The 21,123-nt window shown below is 42.4% G+C and overlaps 1 protein-coding gene across 3 annotated transcripts in view; it reads right to left on the bottom strand.

The window, feature by feature from the left end:
- The window catches only part of EVA1A (eva-1 homolog A, regulator of programmed cell death), a 209,050-nt gene that overhangs the window by 2,413 nt on the left and 185,514 nt on the right, over positions 1-21,123 (bottom strand). For 2 of the 3 annotated variants that reach the window (XM_061989998.1, XM_061990000.1), the window contains 2 exons: positions 10,849-11,013; positions 6,746-6,919 (listed from right to left, as the gene is read on the bottom strand). In XM_061989998.1, the coding sequence (XP_061845982.1) occupies positions 6,746-6,919; positions 10,849-11,013 (339 nt within the window). The remainder of the gene's footprint in view (positions 1-6,745; positions 6,920-10,848; positions 11,014-21,123) is intronic. The other variant, XM_061989999.1, reaches the window with a different exon arrangement.

Genomic DNA, 21,123 nt, shown 5'->3' with positions numbered 1-21,123 from the left:
AATGATGGAGCTGTAACAGTTCCCACCAGCTGAGAGCCTGACATTCAGCCCTGAAAGATCTCTGTAACAAGAAGGCTGTTCTACCCTCACTCCCTCCAACTGTGCTTTTAGAATCTGCCCTCTGCAGTTGGTTTCTTTAAAGCAAAGTTTGCAGAAAATGCACTGGAAACTATTTGGAGACATTAAAAACTCAACAGGACAAGACTCTTCTCTAACTTCAAAGCTGGTTCTGAATTTAAAGTTAGGTGTGTTCTAAGCAGGAAGTTGGACCAAGTGACCCCTGGAGACACCTTCTAGCCTAAATTATTCTCCAATTCTGTGGCCAGAGCCCTAAAACTGGCATGTTCAAGGCAATGCATAGTTCAATGCCTGGAGATGCTCATGGAACAGTTATATGGATAAAACACCTTTGTGCTCTTCACTTCTATAAAAAAAATCTCAAAGATGACTGACAAGCCAAGGTGCAGGAGTTGTCATGGTAGTCTGATATCTGACCAATAAAAGAGAAGGCTGTTGTTAGAGTGATTGGTGTGGATGGCATGAGTCAAAAAAACAGGCTTAAGAGTCACTACAAAAAAAAGAGGAGAAAACTGCAGCAGATGAATTCAGCAAGTCCAGAAAAAAAGAAAAAGGAGACAAATACAGCAAGTAGGATCAAAAACGGAGCTTTTTAAGCTAGGATATTTTGACAACAGCGAGACAGCAAAAATCCAAAGGTAAAAAAGCAGGCACAAAGGATGTGCTCTTGTAGCAGACTGCTGAGTGAAGTCCTGGCTGCAGTGAAGTCAGTAGTAATTCTGAACTCAAGGGGTCAAAACTCAAATCAAAACTGCAGCCTGGCTTGTGCAGTAGCAAAGCTGCTGCCCACCTGGTACTGTATGAACTGTAAAAAAGTGGCCTAAATTCCAGAGGAAAACTGGAATCACCCTGATATGGCCTCTACCTCCATGTGCAATGTAACTCAGGACAGTAACTGCAAAGCTTTCTTTGCAAGGAGGCCTAAGGAGGACACAGAGAGTGTGGCAGTATGGGAAGAACAAATGAGTAGCACGGTTTGTCCTAGAAGACACTTGGTCCAGTCTGCTTCCACTCTGCCTGGCTGACAGGATGCCAGTCGCACTTTCCTTAGCACCACAATCCTGCACACACATGGGCTTGATTTGGTTGCATTAGTTCCACTGTTCAATCTTTTAAAGCAACTCATTAAAAAAACATAGACTGAAGTCAGAGATGCAGACGTATGTGGTTTCTCTTCACTCATTTTTGTCCATGTGCTGCTTTTCCTTTCTCCTCCGCACTCCTTTTTCCATGCTACTGTATCCAGCTCAAGAGAAAGCTGCACCTTGATTGCTACTTAAGCAAGCATTTTTCATCCCCTGCTTGTGCTTGTATGTATAGTCCTTCATGCAGTGCAATGGCTGTAATCGAATCTTTGGGCTCCAGTGGCATTTATGAGCTCCTACAGCTACTCTGTCAACATCTGAAACGCTGTCTGGACTTCCTCACTGAGCTGTAACCCTACGTTCAACTGCAGTCTTGGCATTTATCACATGTACAATCCACTTGCACAGCAGCATCTCTTTTCTTTACAGCAGAAAAAGCAACTTGAACTAAAAAACAAGGGCTCTGGTTTTCTTCAGTTGAAGTAGCCAAGTCAGCAATAGCCTAGATTTGAGGGTCTGACAGTTTGAGAGTCTCCTCCGTTACACGTTCTACTTGCAAAGACTAAAAAGAGGCATCGACTTCAGCAAATGGATGCTCAGCATCCTCCAAAAGCTCGACAGTGGTTCGGGTTCATCATGCCAACATTGAAGTGCCTCAAAATGCTCATTATATTTGAAAAAAAACTCTTTAAAAGTGTATGGACATCAGTAGCAGGAGGTAACACAATTTTGCTATGCATTTGTGTTTGCACACACACTAAAACATGGATTTTGACCAGTGTAACTTTTTCTTCCACTGATGTAGCTGGCAGCTCAGAGCTATGCTTTTCTCCTAAATTTCTAGCAGGATGCAGCTGCTGGCAATATCTTTAGCTGGGGTTACCTTTCCCCTTCCTGGTATTTCTCTTTCTGGACCGAAAGCATTGATGAAAATGTCACTGTTTCAAGCCTGAACATATCCATCCAGACAAAAGATATATGCTCTTTATAACCCTCCATACAAAAGTCACCATTTTCTAGGCACTCAAAAAGGCCAAAAATTAGAAACACATTTTATTGTGTTTTTCAAACCAAACCAGCAGCAATTACAAAGCCTGTTTCCTGAGGGCTAACAATCTGCTGGGAGCATCAGCCCAGACTGCCATTAATTCCCCAGGAAATGCCCCAGGACAAGGTTGTTATTGCTATTATAATAAATTGTTTCAATAAATAAAAACCAATCTAGGCATTAACGCTGCTGGCTTCCTGTGATGGCTTCATGCATTCAGAAACCTCAGTGGGGAGGAAAATTTCAGAGGGCCCCAGTAAAAGGTTCAGCATTAAGCATGGCCAGACAAACAGTAGGAACAATATCTTCCAGGGAATTTACAGTTAGCCCCACAGGCTGCCGAAATCCCCTGGTAGAACAGAGGAAACTCTCCAGGAGCCCCTTACTAATAAGGCACAGGCCAAGCAGTCTGAAAGTTGGAATTATCTCCCCTGGGTTGTTTTTTGGAAGCCCCTTGTTAATAACTTGGCAGCAAAGCTTTGCCTGTGGAAGAAGAATAAAACAGGGATTTGTGGAGGTTTCCTTCCAACTACTTCAACCTGAATGCAATGATAAAACTGGACTAAGTCCCTTGTCCAAAGAGAGGCTTTGGAAGTGCTCTGATACAATTTAAACGTTTCATATCTACGTAACCACAAGCAACAGTTCTAGTCATGCTGGTAGATTTTGAATGCAGAGACAATTTCAGCTGTTCACAGAGACTGGTGAAATCTTTCCAAATACTCAGACAGGTTTTGGAACAGGTCTCTGTTTTTGAAGAAGTGTTGTTTTCAAGGTTCTGCAAGCTGGGATAAGACTAACACCTAACTGGCTTTGATACTCCTTACCATGATGATAGCTGCCAACAGATTTGACAGTGAATACCAAGACTTCTGCAAAGAGGTTTTGCTTCCCACTGTGCTGTGATTTTTCACTCTTTGGTTGTCAATAGTAAGGTACCCAACATTTGTATAAGGAGATCAGCCAAAATGATGGTGGAAATGAGCATGGAGGCTTTTGCTAATATTGGCACTTCTCCCTCCCCATGCACTGCAATACTCCGTATGTGAGAATGACTGAGCCTGCAGACTCTTCATCCGCAGCTGCCCACACAAACCTGCCATTTTGTGCAGAAAATATGAACACCACTGAATACAGAGGGAATCCCACTGAGTTGTGAATGCTCTCCTCAGGCTGAGGCATTCCCCTGCCAGGAGGCAGGAAAAGTAGTAAAGCGGATCATCCTGTTAAGCACACACTTTACCCAACGAAAGATCAAGTACCCATAGCTTCTTTTTCCTGGAGAGGGCCTGAGGGTATAGAGCACCCTTTGCCCCACTGGAAACAAACACCTCTGTATGTTACCTCTGCCTATGTGTAAGTTTCTCTGGCAAAATCCTGTTTTGAGCCAGTTCATCGTCATGGGGAAACCCTGAATACAGCACTTTCAGTCTGCAGAGTTTACCTGGGGGATGTTTTCAGTGTTCTGAAACAGAGTGGTTTTTGCACTAATGTTTCCCTTTGGCACCGAGGCTGCGGCCAGGAGCAGTGGGAAGACGTGTGAACCATTACTAGCCCTCCCTGGCCAGCCAATACCCTACCTCTCCTAAGTCCTTATAATGGCTCTTCTATGGACATCAACAGCTGCTGTGGCTTAGGCCGCCTTCAGGGCCCCAAAGTCAGGCAAGCACAAAAATATTTCCAACTGTTCTGCTGCTCAGAGCCTGTGATATGAACAAGGGTGGCTTTGCAGTGCTCTAGTCTTGTGCAAATTATATTTGTGTCCTGTGACACAGCTTGTCTTTCAACTCACAGTCTAAAATCTCTCTGTATTCACGTATAACAAAATAAATCATGCCAAATCCATCCTCTTTGCTAAAAGCAGGGGGCTAAATTATGTGCAGCAGATAAAGACGGTTTAGGGCATCTGCTGTTTCAATCCAAGGGCCAGCCATCAATTATTTTTGTAATAAACAACAAACTGAACAAACTGAATGTCACTGAGATTAAAACTCATCTGACAGCCACAGTTAGGTGCACTGGAAAACATGAGCAACAAGGTACCGAACTCATCACTGGAAACCCAGGTCATGAGGTCTGAGTTTTATCTATTGGACAACCAGTGTATGTGAACACCTCACAAGGAGACCACATCATGAGAGGGCAAGCAAATCCCCCAGTAACAAGACCGTTAAAGCCATCCCTATTTATTATTTGTGCTACAGTAAAATCTAGAGGCTCCTGCCAAGACTGACACCTTGTGAAGAGGATGAATCGAGGCCTTGTGCCCCGCAAAACCAATGCAAGGTCATAGACCTCTGCTGTGGTAAATGAAAGTCCATGGGGCATCATAAGCAGCCCTGAATCCTAGTCCCAACTGTCCCCAACCATAAATCCTACAACTTTCTGATGACCATTACTGTTCAGATGGGGAAAATAAAGTTAACAACATTTTGTTTTATAGTACAGTTGGGGATGCAGGCATTCTCACGTCAAAAAATGGGCAGCTGTAGGTAAGAAGGAGGAGAAGTGTGACAGACAGATGATTCATCTAAAGTTTGCTTTTTCTAATCTTTCACTAGAGAAGCCCAAGTGAGAAAAAAGTATATCTTACTAAGCTATCTTTTGTGAAGAACACTACTAATTCCACTTAAGCTGCATTCTTAAAGGTGACACAGAAATATGGATCCTGACGCCACCGCTGGATGTGTAGAAGGGCAGAACTTTGGATTCATTGTTCATGATCCTTTTAGAAGGACCCTCCACTAAATGTGCAGAAACACTCTTACTAATCTCAGTGATTCCAAAATGCAAAGCCCAAGTTAGTTGTTTCACACATCAAAAGCAGTGTGGCCAGCAGGTCAAGGGAGGTAATTTTCCCCCTCTACTCCACTCTCCTGAGACCTCACTGCAGTGTTGCGTCCAGCTCTGGAGTCCTCAGCACAGGAAAGACATGGACTTGTTGGAGCAAGTCTAGAGGAGGGTCACAAGAAATATAAAAGGGCTGGAACACCTCAGCTGTGAAGAAAGGCTGACAGAGTTGGGGCTGTTCAGCTCAGACAAGAGAAAGCTCTAGGAAGACTTTATAGCAGCCTTTCAGTACTTTAAAGAGGCTTATAAGAAAGATGGGGACAAACTTTTTAACAGGACCTGTTGCAATAGGACAAGGGGTAATGGTTTTAAACTAAAGGAGGGTAGATTTGGACTAGATGTAAGGAAGAAAATTTTTTAAATTAGGATTGTGAAGCACTGGCACAGGTTGTCCAGAGAGATGGTAGATGTCCCATCCTTAGAAACATTCGAGGTCAGGTTGGACAGGACTCTGAGCGACCTGATTAGTTGAAGACATCTCTTCGCATTGCAGGGAGGTTGGAACTAGATGAAAGTCTCTTCCAACCCAAACCACTCTACGATACTATGAAATCCAAATACTTGTCTGTAGCAGCATGGTGGTACTGCAGCAAAATCAAGAGCATGGCACCAATAATGCGGTAGTATTTAATGAATTAACAAGACTAAATGACACACAGACATGAAAAACTAGCTTATAAGAATTGGAGTTTTAGTTCTATAGACCTCAGTGCTCCAGAATAGCATAGTTGCATTACAGTACTGCTAATAAACTGGCTGCAGTACACTGAATTATTAACAGCATGCAGTAAAAGAGCAACACATTAATATTACTATAAGGATAATAAGCATACAAACCTTTCATTAATGGAGAGCATCCCCCATATGAAATTTAAAAAATACCACAAACATTATGTCCTGCCTTGGGAGGCTAATTTAAACAAGGCTCTCCTTCTGAGGAAAACAGTAGAAATTAGCCTAAGATATGCTGAATTAGTGCACACAGTGCTATTCAGGCAGTACTCCTACCTTTTTTTGGGTTAGGTCCTCTAACTCTGTAGGCAATGCCTGCTGCTAACAAGGTACCTGCCTCAACTGTATCAGTGGTATCAGTGGTACTGAATTGACTTCAAGCACTCAGTAGGGTACACAATTTTATTTCAGTTTCTGAAGTGAATCTTATTAGAAGACTGCTTCTCTGCTACTTGAAAGATACACGTAGGTGAAAGATAAATTTTAATCCAAGAAAACATTAAACTAGATTTAAATATACAATTAAGGAGACTCTCAAACTACTTCATCTTCACACTTCTACTGAAGATAATCCAAATTCTCTTCAGTTGGGCAACGATCTGAGTGCTGCTTATTTTCTAAATTACAGGACAACCAGTTTGCCTCCCTAATGAGCTAGGCTTTGATCTCCAGGAAAACAGAGCATTAGGAATAATACCACATGTAAGATTACACTGTGTTTAACTTCAGAAGAGAGCAAATCCAGAGAAAAACAGACCACAATGAACCCTGTTATAGACCATCTGTTGGAGCTGCTCTGGTCAGGTCTTTCATGGAAGAATTTGCTGAGAGATGAATGAAAAATATAAACAGTTTAAAGAGGCAGCCCCAAGTGACTGCAAAGTGTCAGCTCCAGTTGAGGGTCCATGAAGGGCCTGTGAGAGCCCAGAAAGATGGCAGTCACAAGACATACCTGTGATAAAGGCGTAGGCTGCCAGGATGTTGCTGAGCAGTGCCATCTCTGTGCTAACGCCCATGGGCTCCATGCTGCTGTTGAGTGCCGGCGGTTGTGTCTCATCCACAGGAAGCAGCGAGGGGGGGTTATCTAGAGGGTAGAAGGTGGCTGATCTCCCTTTCTTCTTCTCTGCTTTGAAACAGAAAGGGAGTGAGGGACGAGGCACGTGACCCAGCCCTACCCTGTCCTATCCCCACCCGGTCAGCATCTGCATTCAGAAAGCCAGAGATGCACACCACCCAAATTTGCCCCTTTTGATGGGGCAACTAAACCTTCTCAGGATAGCTTCAGATGAGCACATAATCTGTCTGCATCTAGGCAGAGTCTTCTCTCCCTCATCTCCTGCTCTTTCATGTCACCACTTAGATACATCCATCTACACTACAGCAAATATATAGTCCAGTTTCTTTCCTCTGTAAATCAAAGGAGCTTTTATCAACTGTGAGTCCAGCTAAGCTTGTAATAAGGACTGGAAAACAGAGGCAGAGATGACAATCCTCTGCCGGTGTCTCACTGTAGCCATCCAGACACACCTGGCAAACAGACCGGCTCTCTCTCCAGCCTTCCTGAGGAAGGGCAAACCTGAGTTTATTACTTCCTTCAGAAGCCCACTCGTATTGTGTTTCACCCAGACACTATTTCCCCTTTGGAGAGGTGAGCGAACATGGGTTAATGATTTGATTTTATTTGTTGAAGACTGGAGCTAAGAAGGCAACTAATTCCAGGGGGCTCAAAGAGACCCTTTCAGACCTTATCAGCTTGCTGCTGAGTGCTCCCTGCACCTTGATCTGCAGGCAGACACCCCCACTTCTCACAAAACATTAATTGTTTTAAACACAGAAAAAAAGTCAGTGCACCAGAGTCCAGCTCCATCATCCATGTGATTGTTTAACTTTTACAGTTTTTCTCTTCCCTGGGTGTCTGGTTCTGGTAAAAAGCAAGCATCACACTGCAAAATCACAGACTTGCACCTGGCTTCCACTTATCTGCAGGTATTAAATTCAGGAAGCTGTCAGGTCCACCTCTGATAATGCCATCAGTGCCATGCAAGCAAAGGCACTCTGATAGCACGGTCTGTACTGACTGACTGCCTGATCCGTCTCCTGTCTCTGCAAATGTGGCAGTGTGAGTTGTCACGTTCAGCTTCCCACTGTGAGTGCTAGGAAGCAGCTCAGCCCAGGGAAGAGGTTACCAAAGTGGAGGGTTGTCAAAGAGAACAGGTAATACTGGATGGAGAGGGACTGAGTGCGTGAATGGGTGTGCAGTGGTGCCAACTCCTAATTTACCTCAGAGGAGAAGCAGCAGAGATGGATGTCCAGGTGTCCCTGGAAGGGATCAGCCCCAAGGAATGTGGGAGTAGTTGTATCTCTACCACTGAATAGCAGTATGGCCTTGGGAAAGACACATGTTATGAGCTACCAAGGTGTTAATGACTGGTCCTGAGGTAAAGTTTTTTTAACATGGGTACCCAGGTGGCAGATCCAAAAAGGAAAAAATATCGCAAGAATCTTTTACTTTAGGAGAATATGGATCACTGAAGATGAGTTGTACAAATGGAGGCACTGAGGCACCAAGGCACATTCATCACAAGGGCACATTCATCAGGAAATCAGTAGCAAAGTTTTAGGAAATCTTTTAGTTCAGAAGTAGTTAGCAATGTGCCCTCTAATCTTTCCTCTTTTCTGTCTCTCTGGTAAATCTATGTCTGTACAAGTGGTTAGATTTTTCTCAACCATGGAAGCAGGGTAAATTTTTTGTTTCTGAAAATTGAAACTAAAAACTGGATACTTCAGAGTATCTCAAGTAGCATCATGCATCCAAAACAGGGCAATTGAATCCTGCTGTTACTTGACAGATCCTAGAGAGTCATTAAATCTCTCCCAGTTGCAATCACTTATAGTTTGATGTATTTGCTCATACACAGACAATTAAGATATATCAGGTTTGGGAGGACATCCACCCAGAGATGGCAGATGTAAGAAGGGATATAGGGGAAACTCTCACCTTCCTGAGGCAGCATGTAGAAGCCAGGTGAATGTCTCAAGTCATCTCAAATGACACATTTATATGATGGTAACTGAGTCCTGCCCAAGATGTCTACATACTGAGGTCTTCTTCTGAACTGCTAAATCTAAAATCCCTTTACAGTCAATGAAAACAAATCAGTATATAATCTAATATATATTTCATAACCACATATCGTGGCCTGCTGAGTTAGGTGGGTCCAGGTTCCTGCTAGGTTTTAAAGGCCAGTTAATATATCTGGACTGCAGCTGCACAGAGCTGGTAGTTTATGAACTTGGTGCCTCTGCACCATGCTCTCTCACATGTCCAGTTCTGGGTTAGAGACAACCTACTTGCCCCTCACTGTCAATACATTCTTGAGATCTCACTTGGGCTAAAGATTAAATTGTACTTGCAGGGGGTTTCCTGGCATAAGCGAGGAAAGGCTCAGATGGATACCACTTCTGCTGAGTATGGGGCGTCCCTTGTAAACCATGCTGTGAAACAATGGTGTATTTAGGAGACAGAGTAAGGTGGAATTCCTCTTGTGTGAGGTGTAAGAATATTTTTTTTTCACTTCTGACTTATGCAAAGAACAGATAAAATCAAACAAGCTTTTAAATGAGTACTCATCTGCATACCAAAACCACAGAACTGGTTTTGTTGTCTGCAGGACTGTACAAGCACAGGCAGAGAAGACAGAAAATGACTGGAGTTACAAAGAAGGGAAAAAACACACAGAATTTCACAAGGGCCATGTGTTGCTATGCTATGCAGTTCTCTGGACTGTCATTCATTCCAGGATCCTACTAAAAGATATTACCTTTCCTCCTTGCTGGCCTTGAAGACTTTTCTATGCCTAATCAGCACACCAACTACTGGTTTTCTCTTTACCATCCTTTCTTAGCTGTTCCTAGTCACTCAAATCATTTCCCTGTGACTTTATACCAAAGCTGAGCAAAAGTATTTCAGCTAGCAAAAAAATTGCCCTACATCACAGCATAAGTGTAGAAGAGGTTATTCATTACATCAGGCTGACTTTAGCAAGTAGTATTAATATAAGAAATAAAATGAGAAAGGAGATTACAGATACATCAAAATATTTTCTTTTGCTATTTTTGAAACATTATTTTAGTTTTTCATTTCAAAATGACATCTTTGAAAAATGGTGCATGTTTTAAAAGTGAATGAATAAACACCATGAAAATGAAACAAAAAGTGGCATCTGTAGAAGAGAAATGTTTAGATGAATGAGTTCAGAATATTTTTTTTCTTGCTTAAAAGAATCACCAGGATTACAAAATTTATTTGGGGATAACTCAAAATTCTTTTCCTTGACAGTTTTTACAGTAAGGACTCCAAACTGATAAATCTGTTATTGTCAATTCTCAAATATCTGTGGGCTGACTATCCAAGCTGTGGACTAGCTTTGCTAAGAGTGTAGACAGAGACAAAATAGCTCTGCCCATAACACCCTAGAGCTGAACCTCCAGGAGCACAGGCTGGGAATTTCAGAAGTAGTGTCACATATCATCTCCTGCATGTTAGGAAACACTATGGAAAACCAATAATTGACCCAATACATGCTTACCTGTGGCTTTCTGATATTCTTACACCATCCTTTCCGCCTACTCACCTTTCCCTATAGAGAGCTAAGATTTAACTTCTTTCATATTTCTTGACTTTACATTTTATGAAAACCACATCATATTTCAAAGCTCACTTGAAAACTTCTCTGTTCCCTGTGAGGCAGATCTGTTGTTTCTGCCCCGTTTTTTTGGTTTTGGTTTGTTGGTTTGCTTTTTCTTTTATTTGCCACTGTATTAGACAGGTTTGAGAAGTATTTTTATGATGAGTTTTGACATGCATGGCCATGACTGATATTTCAAGAAACCCAGTGTAAGCTTCACGGTGGTCAGGCCTTGAAGTTTCTCTTTCTGACTGTGACCATGGATGGGGTTTGGGAACAATACAGAAATATAGATAAAGGGAGACAAGAGGGAACAGTTACCACAACACAGTTAGGTTTGGGCTAACTTCACCACAGTCATAGCTACCTGAGAGAGCTCGCCCTATGTTGGAAGGAGAGACATCAGAAAGGAACACGCCGTCTCTTATAACATTGGGATCAAACGCTCTTGGCAGAAGTGGAAAATGTGGTTTCTGAAATCCTTGGTAGCTGGTTGGTCTTGGCTGGGTTTCATGCAGAAGCTTCTTGGGAACTGAAAGAGTAGGGTAAGAAGAGCATAACTGTTACAGTGAGTTATTTCAAACAGTCAGAATGAGGATTACCACATCACGCTATGGGCTCAGTTGATGCTTATATGTACCATGAGCAGACCAAACAAACACTCATTTGCCACTGTGATGAATGCTCTCCAACATCAGCACTGAGACATTCAATGAGAGAATGCTAGAAACTATAAATTCATTATGATATTGTTTACTCACAATTAAGACTTAAGACTAGAATAAGGATTAGATTCAGTCATCTTATTTAGACACCTGTCTTAGAAACTGAAATGCCTAGTAAGCCAGCCTTCGGCCTCAGCCCCAAGTCTCAGAGTACTCCAGCTGCTTCTACCATGATGGTGGGCTGGGCAGGATGCCCCATAACAATGGGGGCTATAGGGTATGCCTGAGTTGATGCCTCTATCCAGCCATTAAGTTACTGGCTCAAGACTGCACATCAGAAGTTTCTGTCCACTCCAGATTCACAAAACTAGCCTTTGAAGGATGCTATTCACAGGAAATCATAAAGTTTAAATCATTTACAACAGAAGTAAGAAGCTCCACCTGTAAGAAACCCTCCCACCCTATGAGATGCAAAATACACTGTTCCCCATTGGGCTTTAGGCTTTAAGTAACAGGGAAAGGCTCATTCCCTGTTCCTACCATGTTGAAAAGGTGGGTGAAGTATGCACCAGCAGTATGCAGGTGAGTCAGGTTAATATGTGACAGTTTTGTCAGGATATCTATGGTCTCTCCTTTGGACCAAAGCATGCCTTAGTAAGAAGAGTATTTTATCCTCCTTGATGTTGCAAGGCCAGCATTTCAGCTGTACATTCAGATAACGAAATAAAAGTTGGTGTAGCTACCTCAGTGTACACTCACTGAAGGTGAATCCACACAGTAAATTCACTGATTCGCCCTGTGGGGACACAGCAGCATTTCATTTACAAAGTCAAACCAGTTCTCTGCCTCAGCCATGGCCAATGCCTGAGGCTATTTCAGAGCAAAGTGCTTTTCCATACAAAGAGAAGAAACATATACACAGGCCATTCTGCTCAGAAATTAGAGGATCACATTAGTGAAAGACAAAAATAAAGACATTACAATTTCCAGAGGAGAAAGATATCTTTTCCCCGTCAGTGACTCTATATTAATACATGCATAAAAGTACCATTTTGTCTCTGCAGACAACCGAGACTTCAATGTGTTAAAAACACAGACTGTTGAGAACTAGGCACAAGTTCACTAGATCCACAGAATCCCCAAGAGAAGATTTCTGGAATGTTCAGCTCTCCTTTCTCTAACGGCAACTGCATCACTTGTCCCAAGCATCCTGACACCTCCTACTGCCTCAGTTTCCCCACTGTTTCATTGCCAATTGTACTATCTCTCATCTCCACTCTTCAAAGGGGAGTGAAGATGCGTAATTAAAAATGCAAAGTACTTTGAGATCCTTGGCACAAGCATGAAGGAGGACTTGGAAAGAGTGCAAATCTGGAAAAGAAAAGAAATTCCTGCCTGCCCCCTGCAGCTAATCAGCTGCCAAGCTGGAGCATGAGATTTAATCACATCCACTAAATTTGCCTGCATAACTACAAATATTACTGGTGAGGGAAGTGATCCAACCACCTTGTTTACATTGTGTTTGACTTACTGTTTTTGCTATATTTACTGATTGACCTCCTATATTAGGCCGACAAGATGTCAGCACTGAAGTTCTTGCATTATTAGTAGAGTCAAGCTAGGTCAGGAAACAGACATAAAACCCCATAGCTTCTGAATATCAAAAAGCTGGCACAGCAGTTTCTAGTGAAATCTGAATTGGCAACTGTCCTCTGATGAGAAGGCGGTAAAAGAAACACATCCTCTGTTAGGAATCAGACAGACGTAGGAAGGATTCCTGTGCCAGAGAAGTATCAGAAAGTCTGGGGAAGAGGTAAGTAGAACAGAGATTATCCTGAAAACCACATAATCAGGGAGAATTACAATTCTAAGTTCCTAATCTGAGACACACAAAGGGACCTGAGATTCAGAGAGCACAGGACCCAGTATCCTCCAAAAGTAAAGGCCGCTTCATCTGTATCTCAGCCTAAATACCTGAAAGGCATTTAAAAGACACAAGTCAGCTTTCCCTTATTCACTTTTCGTCCAGACTGCATCCTAACAATCTGTTGATACATATCTAATAATATAAATGAAGCAAAAGTAACAGAGAGATTTTTTTTTTAGCAGATTTTGAGTAATCTTTCATGTCTCAGACTGACTCTTCTTCATAAACATTTCCTTTCACCTCCCAGTATTCATGGCTATCTCTGGAGCACCATACAGACCTGTATTTTACTTCAAAAAGGTGACACCACCAAACACTTAAACATTTGAGCCAGTGAGGAAAGAAACGTAATCTTTCCCTAAGCACACCCTGGGGATTGAGCTATGGCTCTCCCACCTTAGCATCTGTGCCATTACCACCACAGATGCTATCTATGAGACCAGGAGAGGTGTCACAGTGAAGCAAAACATTGCTAAATCAGTCAGCAACTAGTCAGCATCATCCCAAGGAAGAGTAGAGATGGAGAAGTATTTGGGGGGAAACATTCATAGAGACTATTTATTGCCCGAGCACCTTAATGAGTTAGGGTCGTCCCATTACCCCTTTGGCATGGCTGAGAAAGTAAGATGACTACTAAGTAGGCATTTGGTGCCTAAAAATGCAGGTGTCTGTGAAGAGAGATTCCCAAAAGCAGACGTGCTCAACATCGGTGATTAGCATGCACTTTGGTACTTTCAAAAATCCTAGAGGTACTTGTCTTCACCAACTAAACCCCTTTAAAATTCTGGGAGCAACTTAGTGTAACAGGATGTCAATGGCAGATGAACCTAGGACTTTTTCATTTCAAGGGACCACTTTTCCCTGCAAACTCCTTAAACATCTTGAGAACATTTTGCCAGGAAAGGCCTACCTTGGCAAATAGTAATAGAGAGATTGCACACAGTAAGTCTCTTCTTTTTCTAGTTTATACAATGATAAACTAATACACAGCTTAGATAGTCTGATTTAGAAAGACAGTAAAGCAGAAAGGCTTTCTCAAGTGTATAACACCTCACAACTTCCAGTTAGCTTCTGTGTGGCAGACAGCTTCTCAAGAAAGATTAAACATCTGGTTCTTTTGAAATATCTTCCTTAATTCTCCAGAGGGAAGTACATCTGACACAAAGTATGGCATGAACTGAAGCAAAGTTTCAAGAAAAGTTATTTGTTATCAAAACCACCAGAAAAATAGTACCTGGGATTTTAGTCTTATCTCAAATTTAAGCAGAGAAATCCTGGCAGAGAAGGGCTGGCACTTGGCCTACTCCCTTCAATCTAGTGGAAAAGTTAAAGCAACTCAGTTAGAACAAGGGATATATGTGGACAAGAGGGGAAGACAAAGGGCCTTTAATCAAAGCATTAACACGCCTGGTAGTCAGGAGCCCTGCACCTTCAAATGCATATGAGAAATGAGCTGAGGTCATCTGGAAGAGAGAATATGAGTTGTTATGGGAACCTCTGGGGACCTTTGGTCTTTCCAGGGATAGCAGTCAGTGTTGAGGTGTGTATGTTTGTCTAAATGATAAAATTCTCCAGTAATTTGGACAGGGCAGCTCACCAGAGCAGGGTAACTTTCTGGATAGCAAGCCATTCTCAGCCACCCACGCCAGAGTCCAATTTGGGTACCACCACATGGTCTCTACATGAGCCAGGACTTGACCTGGAGAGGGAAGTGTCACCCTTGCTGTGACACACCATAAAGGCACCTGCAGAAGCCTGTTCCAGATTATAAATCTGCAAGGCAGCTTTTGGATCAACAGGTTAATTCCTCTGCCATTATAGCCTTTCAAATCTTTATATAATCTCTCTGCATCTGTACTAAAAGCAGCTCCAGCTACCATCTCCCACTGCTCATCAGCCTGAATGAACATCATGCTAGCAATAATTTAAGCCAGCTTCCATCCCAAGACTCGCCTTACCCATTTGCAATGAATTAATGGTATCAATCCCAGAACAAAACCTCACTGCCACTGCCTGGCAGCTTCCCGCTGCATGAACAGGGGCAAAGGCAAATCAAAGCTCAAGTGTGACCCATCAGAGCAGACCCATCAGGTTTGGGTATAAGCAACAGGACAGTGTGAAAAAGCACACGCTGCAGCTGCTGACAGTGTCCTAATTTGTACTTTGTGGAGACTTTTTTTTCTGGGATTTTTACACAAGCACTCTCTTGTGTAGCCAGAAAACTGAGGGGTGATGAAAATTAAGAGACGGAAAAGGCCAGTCGATATCTCACCTCTGTTCATCAAGGTAATTTGCTCTGTTTTCTACTACTTTGATCTATTTAGTTTTAAACACTCCAGTCCTTGGGGTTTGGCCAATTGCCATAACAGGTTATTGTGCAGAGGAATATTGCTTTTTCTGTGGAATTCCTTTCCAGCACATTGCTTACTGTTTCAATTCATGCACATATATTGTTACTCTAATTAAAATGTTTGACTGCTATAGCCTCTAAATTTTATAGGTGGGGAATTGTCTTGGGAACAGAGTTTTGAAGGTGTTTAAACATCAAAATCGTTTGTCCAGTCTCACAAAAGGACTCTGTGACAAAGAAAGGAAATAAATTCAAGCTCTCCGTATTTCAGTCTTGCACTCAAACCATCCTCTCTCTTTGCTAATTTGATCATTTGGTGTTTCCTGATGCTTGCTCAGTACTAAACATGCTTAAAGACTTCCACCCCCAGGAAGCAATTATTCCCTGACCTCCATCTTCACTGTATATACAGATCACTCAACTGGAGGGGAGATCAATGAAACCTCAGTCTTAAAAACATACAGACAGGGGGGTTGTCATTCTCCAGCCCTGTGCTATATATTCACTTGTGCATTTCCAGCCTATAAGGTTTGCTCTGAAAGCTCAGTATGATTAAAGCAGATTTCCAGGACCTTCTGCAAATCCTCCTGTGAATGCTTGAAGCAGAGCGTAATTTGAACAAAACATGACTCCCTCACCATTGAAAATTACAACCAAGCCTTTTATCTGGGCAGGTTGAGGCCAGGAACTATTGATGCTTAACATACTTTTAAAATAAAATTTAAAAAATCCTACTGTGAGTAAACACCCAATATAAACTACTGGAGGTTTTTAGAGAGAGCAGCTCTGAGGGATTTTTGTTGAAGACGTCAAAATGCATAACACCCAGCCAGAAATGGAATCATTCATGTTTCTGAACTTTTACAAGAAAGCAATTCCCAGAATCATAGAATCATTTGTATTGGAAGGAACCTTAAAGATCATCTAGTTATAGCCTCCCCGCCATGGGCAGGGATATCAGGTTGTTTAGCACATATGTAAGGTATATGGCTCTCACAGATTGCAGAATCAAAAGTGTTTTATGTGCTGTAAAACCTAAATTCACTAAGCAATCAGTCAACAATATTAAAATAATATATTTTGGCTGTGTGAGACCACAAAAAAATCACAATATAATCGCAGAGCAAGGCAGAAGAATCCCACACACAAGAAGACTCTGCCCTTGGTGACAATAGTAACACCACTGTGTATCCAGAAACATGGAGTGGGAGATGTCAATTTGATTAACAAAAGTTAATTGAGGCATAGTCTACCCCCTTGGCTTTTTCCCAAGGATATCAGACGTGGCCAAGGAGCAAGTGGAAACCTTTTCCAGCTGTCTGTGCCCCATCTAGCTCAGTGCTGGATATATACCTCTCAAGTGAGTAAAACTCCCTTTGCATCACGTGGAAAGAGGTTTCGCCTTTTCTTGTGATCACGTGTATCATGTCAGACATCCAAGGCCAACCTCAAACTCCTGCCCTGCCACCATGTGTTCCTCCCTCATCTGACAGGGGAGTTTTTCAGTCAGATATAATCACTTTGTAGGAGAACTTTGTAGGAGATCACAGATCCTATAGCCCTCAAACGCCTCCATGAGTAGCTTGGCCTGGGCTAGTAAAAGCCTGAGTGCACTGGACATCAACTCTGTGCCTTGGCTGAAAAACCATCTCATACTTTTGGGCCCCTTATATCATATTTAGACTAAAAGTACAGTAAAGTTCACACAGAAAGTGTAAAGTGTCACAGGAGAAAGCTGGAGATATGAAGGGACTTTATGCAACAGAACACAACTCTGAAAGCTGGGATGTGATCAACAGGCTGCCACGTATCATCTTCACTCTCACAAAAGAAACCGAGCAGGGTCTAAATGAACACAAATGGTCAAGACCTCAGCTTTGCATCTCCTTCAGTCACTTTAAAAAGATAATTTTTCCACCCAGTATGGATACAGTCTGCAATCCTGAAACTGAATGCAAAAGCCAAGAGGAAGAAGGAGTTACTCAGTCTGCTGCAGGCATGTCTTCTGTGCGTGATGGTTCCAAACCACTGGTAACAAGGAAATGACTCACACTAATTACAGAAAGTCCACTTCCAAGCAACACGTGGAAATCGAGTGAGACTGTCTGGGAAAATAGCCCTATCATAACCAAAGCCACCTACACTTTCCCAAGCCCACAGCATCCACCAGGGCCCTCCTCCCCAACCTCCCCTTCAGACACTGCACAAAGCAGAAAATCCATCTCCTGATGTCGATTTTTGGGCTGATGGGAAGTAGTACAAGCTGTGATGCCTGACACAACTCATACAAACATTCAGACCTTCAAACCTTCAAGACTGCACCAGAAGCAGCCAGGATGCTTCATCCTCTATTGCATCTTCTGACAGCAGCTAACTTCAGAAAGGTTGTGCAATAAGAATATATATAAAACACAGACAACTTTTTATCTTATTTGTCCTCCACAGAAAAGGAGATGTGCATCTTTTTCTCATGCAGCCGCAATCAGACAACTGAATTCAGAAGTGGAAGTGATTACAGTCCAGAAACAAAGCCCATGAGACACAAATTAGCTCGGTCTCACCATTCCTCCCAGTGAAATCTCTTGAAGGTATATGGTGGTGTGATGTGAGATGCTTTAGAAGGTGAAGAAGATCTAAAATCTAACATTCAGGTGCATCTCCAACTGACACTCCGTGGGGCAGAGACAGACACAAATATTGCTCCCTCCCAGCCTTTCCTCATCTTGCACAGGGCTGCACAACACCTTCCACTGATTTCTCCTACTTCTGTTCATTCAAAAATGCAATAATCTTATTAAGAAAAAAACTGTTCATCTAATCTGGGAACTCAACCGCTGCTTGCCCTGTGGATAACTAATGAAGAAGTTCTCCTTAAATAAGCTATTTTCCTAAGCTCCCTGTATCCTCAACAGTGAAAGGTAGGTGCCTTTGAAAGCCTCCAGGCAAGATTCTGTCTACTTAAATTTAGGAGCCTAATTAGGGATAGTTAATGAATCATAATGTTACCTTTGGATTTATTCTCCCGAGTGTATCTGAGTTAAAATCTTACAAAGTGCTTCACATCTTTTACTCAAGTATTTTTCTTCCATCTTGAACTTTTCAAATCAGAATTCGAAGCTACAAACAGACTAATTTCTATCCAGTGATGCATGTGCTTGATCTATCCACAGGCAGTTTCCCTCCTGCTTTCATAGCCATGAAAGTCAGTTGTTCTTCTTTCATCATCTTAAATGTAATAACAGAATATGAAGCATCTGTTGCCAGCAACTCATAAATCTCCCGCTTGATGTGGCTTTTGGTCTCCAAAGGGCACAGTGGAAAGCATCACATTCACTAGTCTGCTCCCTACATGTTCTATTTGGAAAGAAAAATGGGTCAAAAGGAAGAAAGCCTTGTAAGAGATACCTGCAGATATGAAGAGTTACTTTCATCTGGTAGATTTCTGCCTGCTCCCAAAGTCAGGAGAGCGCTCCATTTTCACAAGATAACACATCTTTAGGAGGATGAGACTCGAGCTGAGGCTTGTCCAAATTCCAGCATACTCAGCTACACCTGCCATGGGACCTTCTACAGCTGTAGGACCTCTTTGGCAGTATGGATGCATCTAATCTCCACCAGGCCAAGAGACCATGATAGTAACTTGATATACCTGAACAGCAGGAATGTATTGTAGTGAATTGAGATGGGTCTAGATGAAGCCATTAATGGCCCCTCCAAGTGCTACTGCTAGAAGCATGGGTGACTACTGTCAGCCAGGTTGCTGCAGGAACAGAAATCTGAGTCAGCACTCACATATGGGGTGAGTTCAACTCTACTGAATTAAGCAACTTTCCCTTTGTTTACTTGCTGAGCAGGGTCAGAATCTGAACTTTCAATTATATAGCCTCAATTCTGGAGGTGGCACCAGGCAGCGGAGGAAAATCTCTAATAATTACAGGCGTGCCGAGCAAAGACTGACATCACCTGGGAGAATCTGTCAGTCTCCTAGACTAGGAAGGCCACAGCAGGAGAGTCCAGGAGAGCCTGAGAGCCAATATTGGCTTTCTCTTTTTTCTTTTTTTTTTTATTTTTGCAACACACAAGGATGTCTGAATCAGGGGCCTGGGCAATTTGTCAGTGAAGGGGAAGACACAATGCAGAGATGGCATAAAAAGGAGAGTGAGATTAACATGGATGTCAGACTCATTCTTACGGTCTTCCCTATTGCCCCTATTTGGACTGCATCTGCCATATACTTGCACTGGGACCTTGCAAACCAGCCAACTCATGTATGCATTTATTAGGCATTACAGAGAGTACTAGTTTGTTGGTCTCTCCTGAAGAGAATTTTATTCCAGACTGTAATTTTATGCAATGCCGTCAGTATAACCACTCCACTTTGAGTCAAAGCAGAATAATGCTAAATTTCAGATTTTTACTTGATTCCTATTTTTTCTCACCGTGTTCAGTCGCTTTAATCAAACATTTAACACTGTAAGACTTCACTATTTTAAACTATTTTTGTAGTAGAGAACTATTGTTGTTGACATATTTGGGCTATAGAATTTGTCAGAAAGTCTTTTGTGCAGCTTATCTACTTTGCAGGAAAATATGTGACACAAAATATGTATCCCAGGAGGATGCTGACAGAGCAGTAAGCATTGTGTGTTCAAGGGTGGCTGATCTAGAGCCAGGGCATTGCTCATGAGAAGAAATGCTTGCCAGGAAAGGAGGAGAGTCTCTGCGCTCAGGATGCCGACACCTAACCAAGTGGTTGCAGCCCTACAAGTTACCAGGAATCAGCTGAGTCACTGCAACTGATTCTGAAAACCTGAGGCAAAAAAGCACTCCCCTAAATTTCAATGAAAGTTATACAAGCACTGCCAGTAAAGGAGGGTCTTGGAGGTCTTTACTATTATATACCTGAGGGCAGTGGCTGGGTCAGTATTATGTATCACTGTGAGCTACTTAAATGATAGCCAGAGCAAGGAGAAAGGGGTTGAGCAGAGGGCCAGAGGTCCTGAAACACTCTGGAGCTGCTGGGAAGCCATGCCACCAGGGTCAGAAGAGGGATGTCAGGGAAGCAGGAGTCAAGGCAGGAGAGGAAGGTACCAGCAAAAGTAAGAACATTCACGGCTACACTGCACTGCACAAATATTTGAATAAAAAGCTTCATGCTTCAGCATCTGAGCCAACAACTAGCCTGATATGATCCAACCACTATATTCCAAGAGTTAGGAATATAATTTCTCCTCTGAGACTACTGACCAAGCCGGATACTCGGGGCACTTCCTGTGCCCGCCTCTGAAGCAATGTTACCCATGCCATAGACCACAGACCACTGGTGACCTGTAAAGCATCAAAAAAGTGATCCAGAGAAACAAATATTTCAAGGAAAAACCAAAACTAGCATATGCCTGGATATTGCCCCATGGTTTGTCTCAGTGTCTGCTGGCAGGCACAGTTAGCAGATGCTTGCCATCTGCTCTCCTTGTCTAATTAAAAAATGTTTGTAATTACAGCAGTAAAACTGTGCTCTGTAAAAAAAAATATTTTCTTTTTCTCTAAGAGCTACTTATCCAACAGTGCATGCTAGTTCTTTATCAGTTCATCAGCTTTTCCTCTCAGTAATCAAACTGTGGAGAACTAGACGAAGGGTTAGATTTTTTTTTCCCAAAAAGATAGCAGTGCCTTGATAACACTAACTGAGGAATGTCATCT

This window comes from Colius striatus, chromosome 2, assembly GCF_028858725.1.
Source record: "Colius striatus isolate bColStr4 chromosome 2, bColStr4.1.hap1, whole genome shotgun sequence".
Taxonomy (NCBI): Eukaryota; Metazoa; Chordata; class Aves; order Coliiformes; family Coliidae; genus Colius; species Colius striatus.
This window is presented reverse-complemented; position numbering and strand designations above follow the sequence as displayed.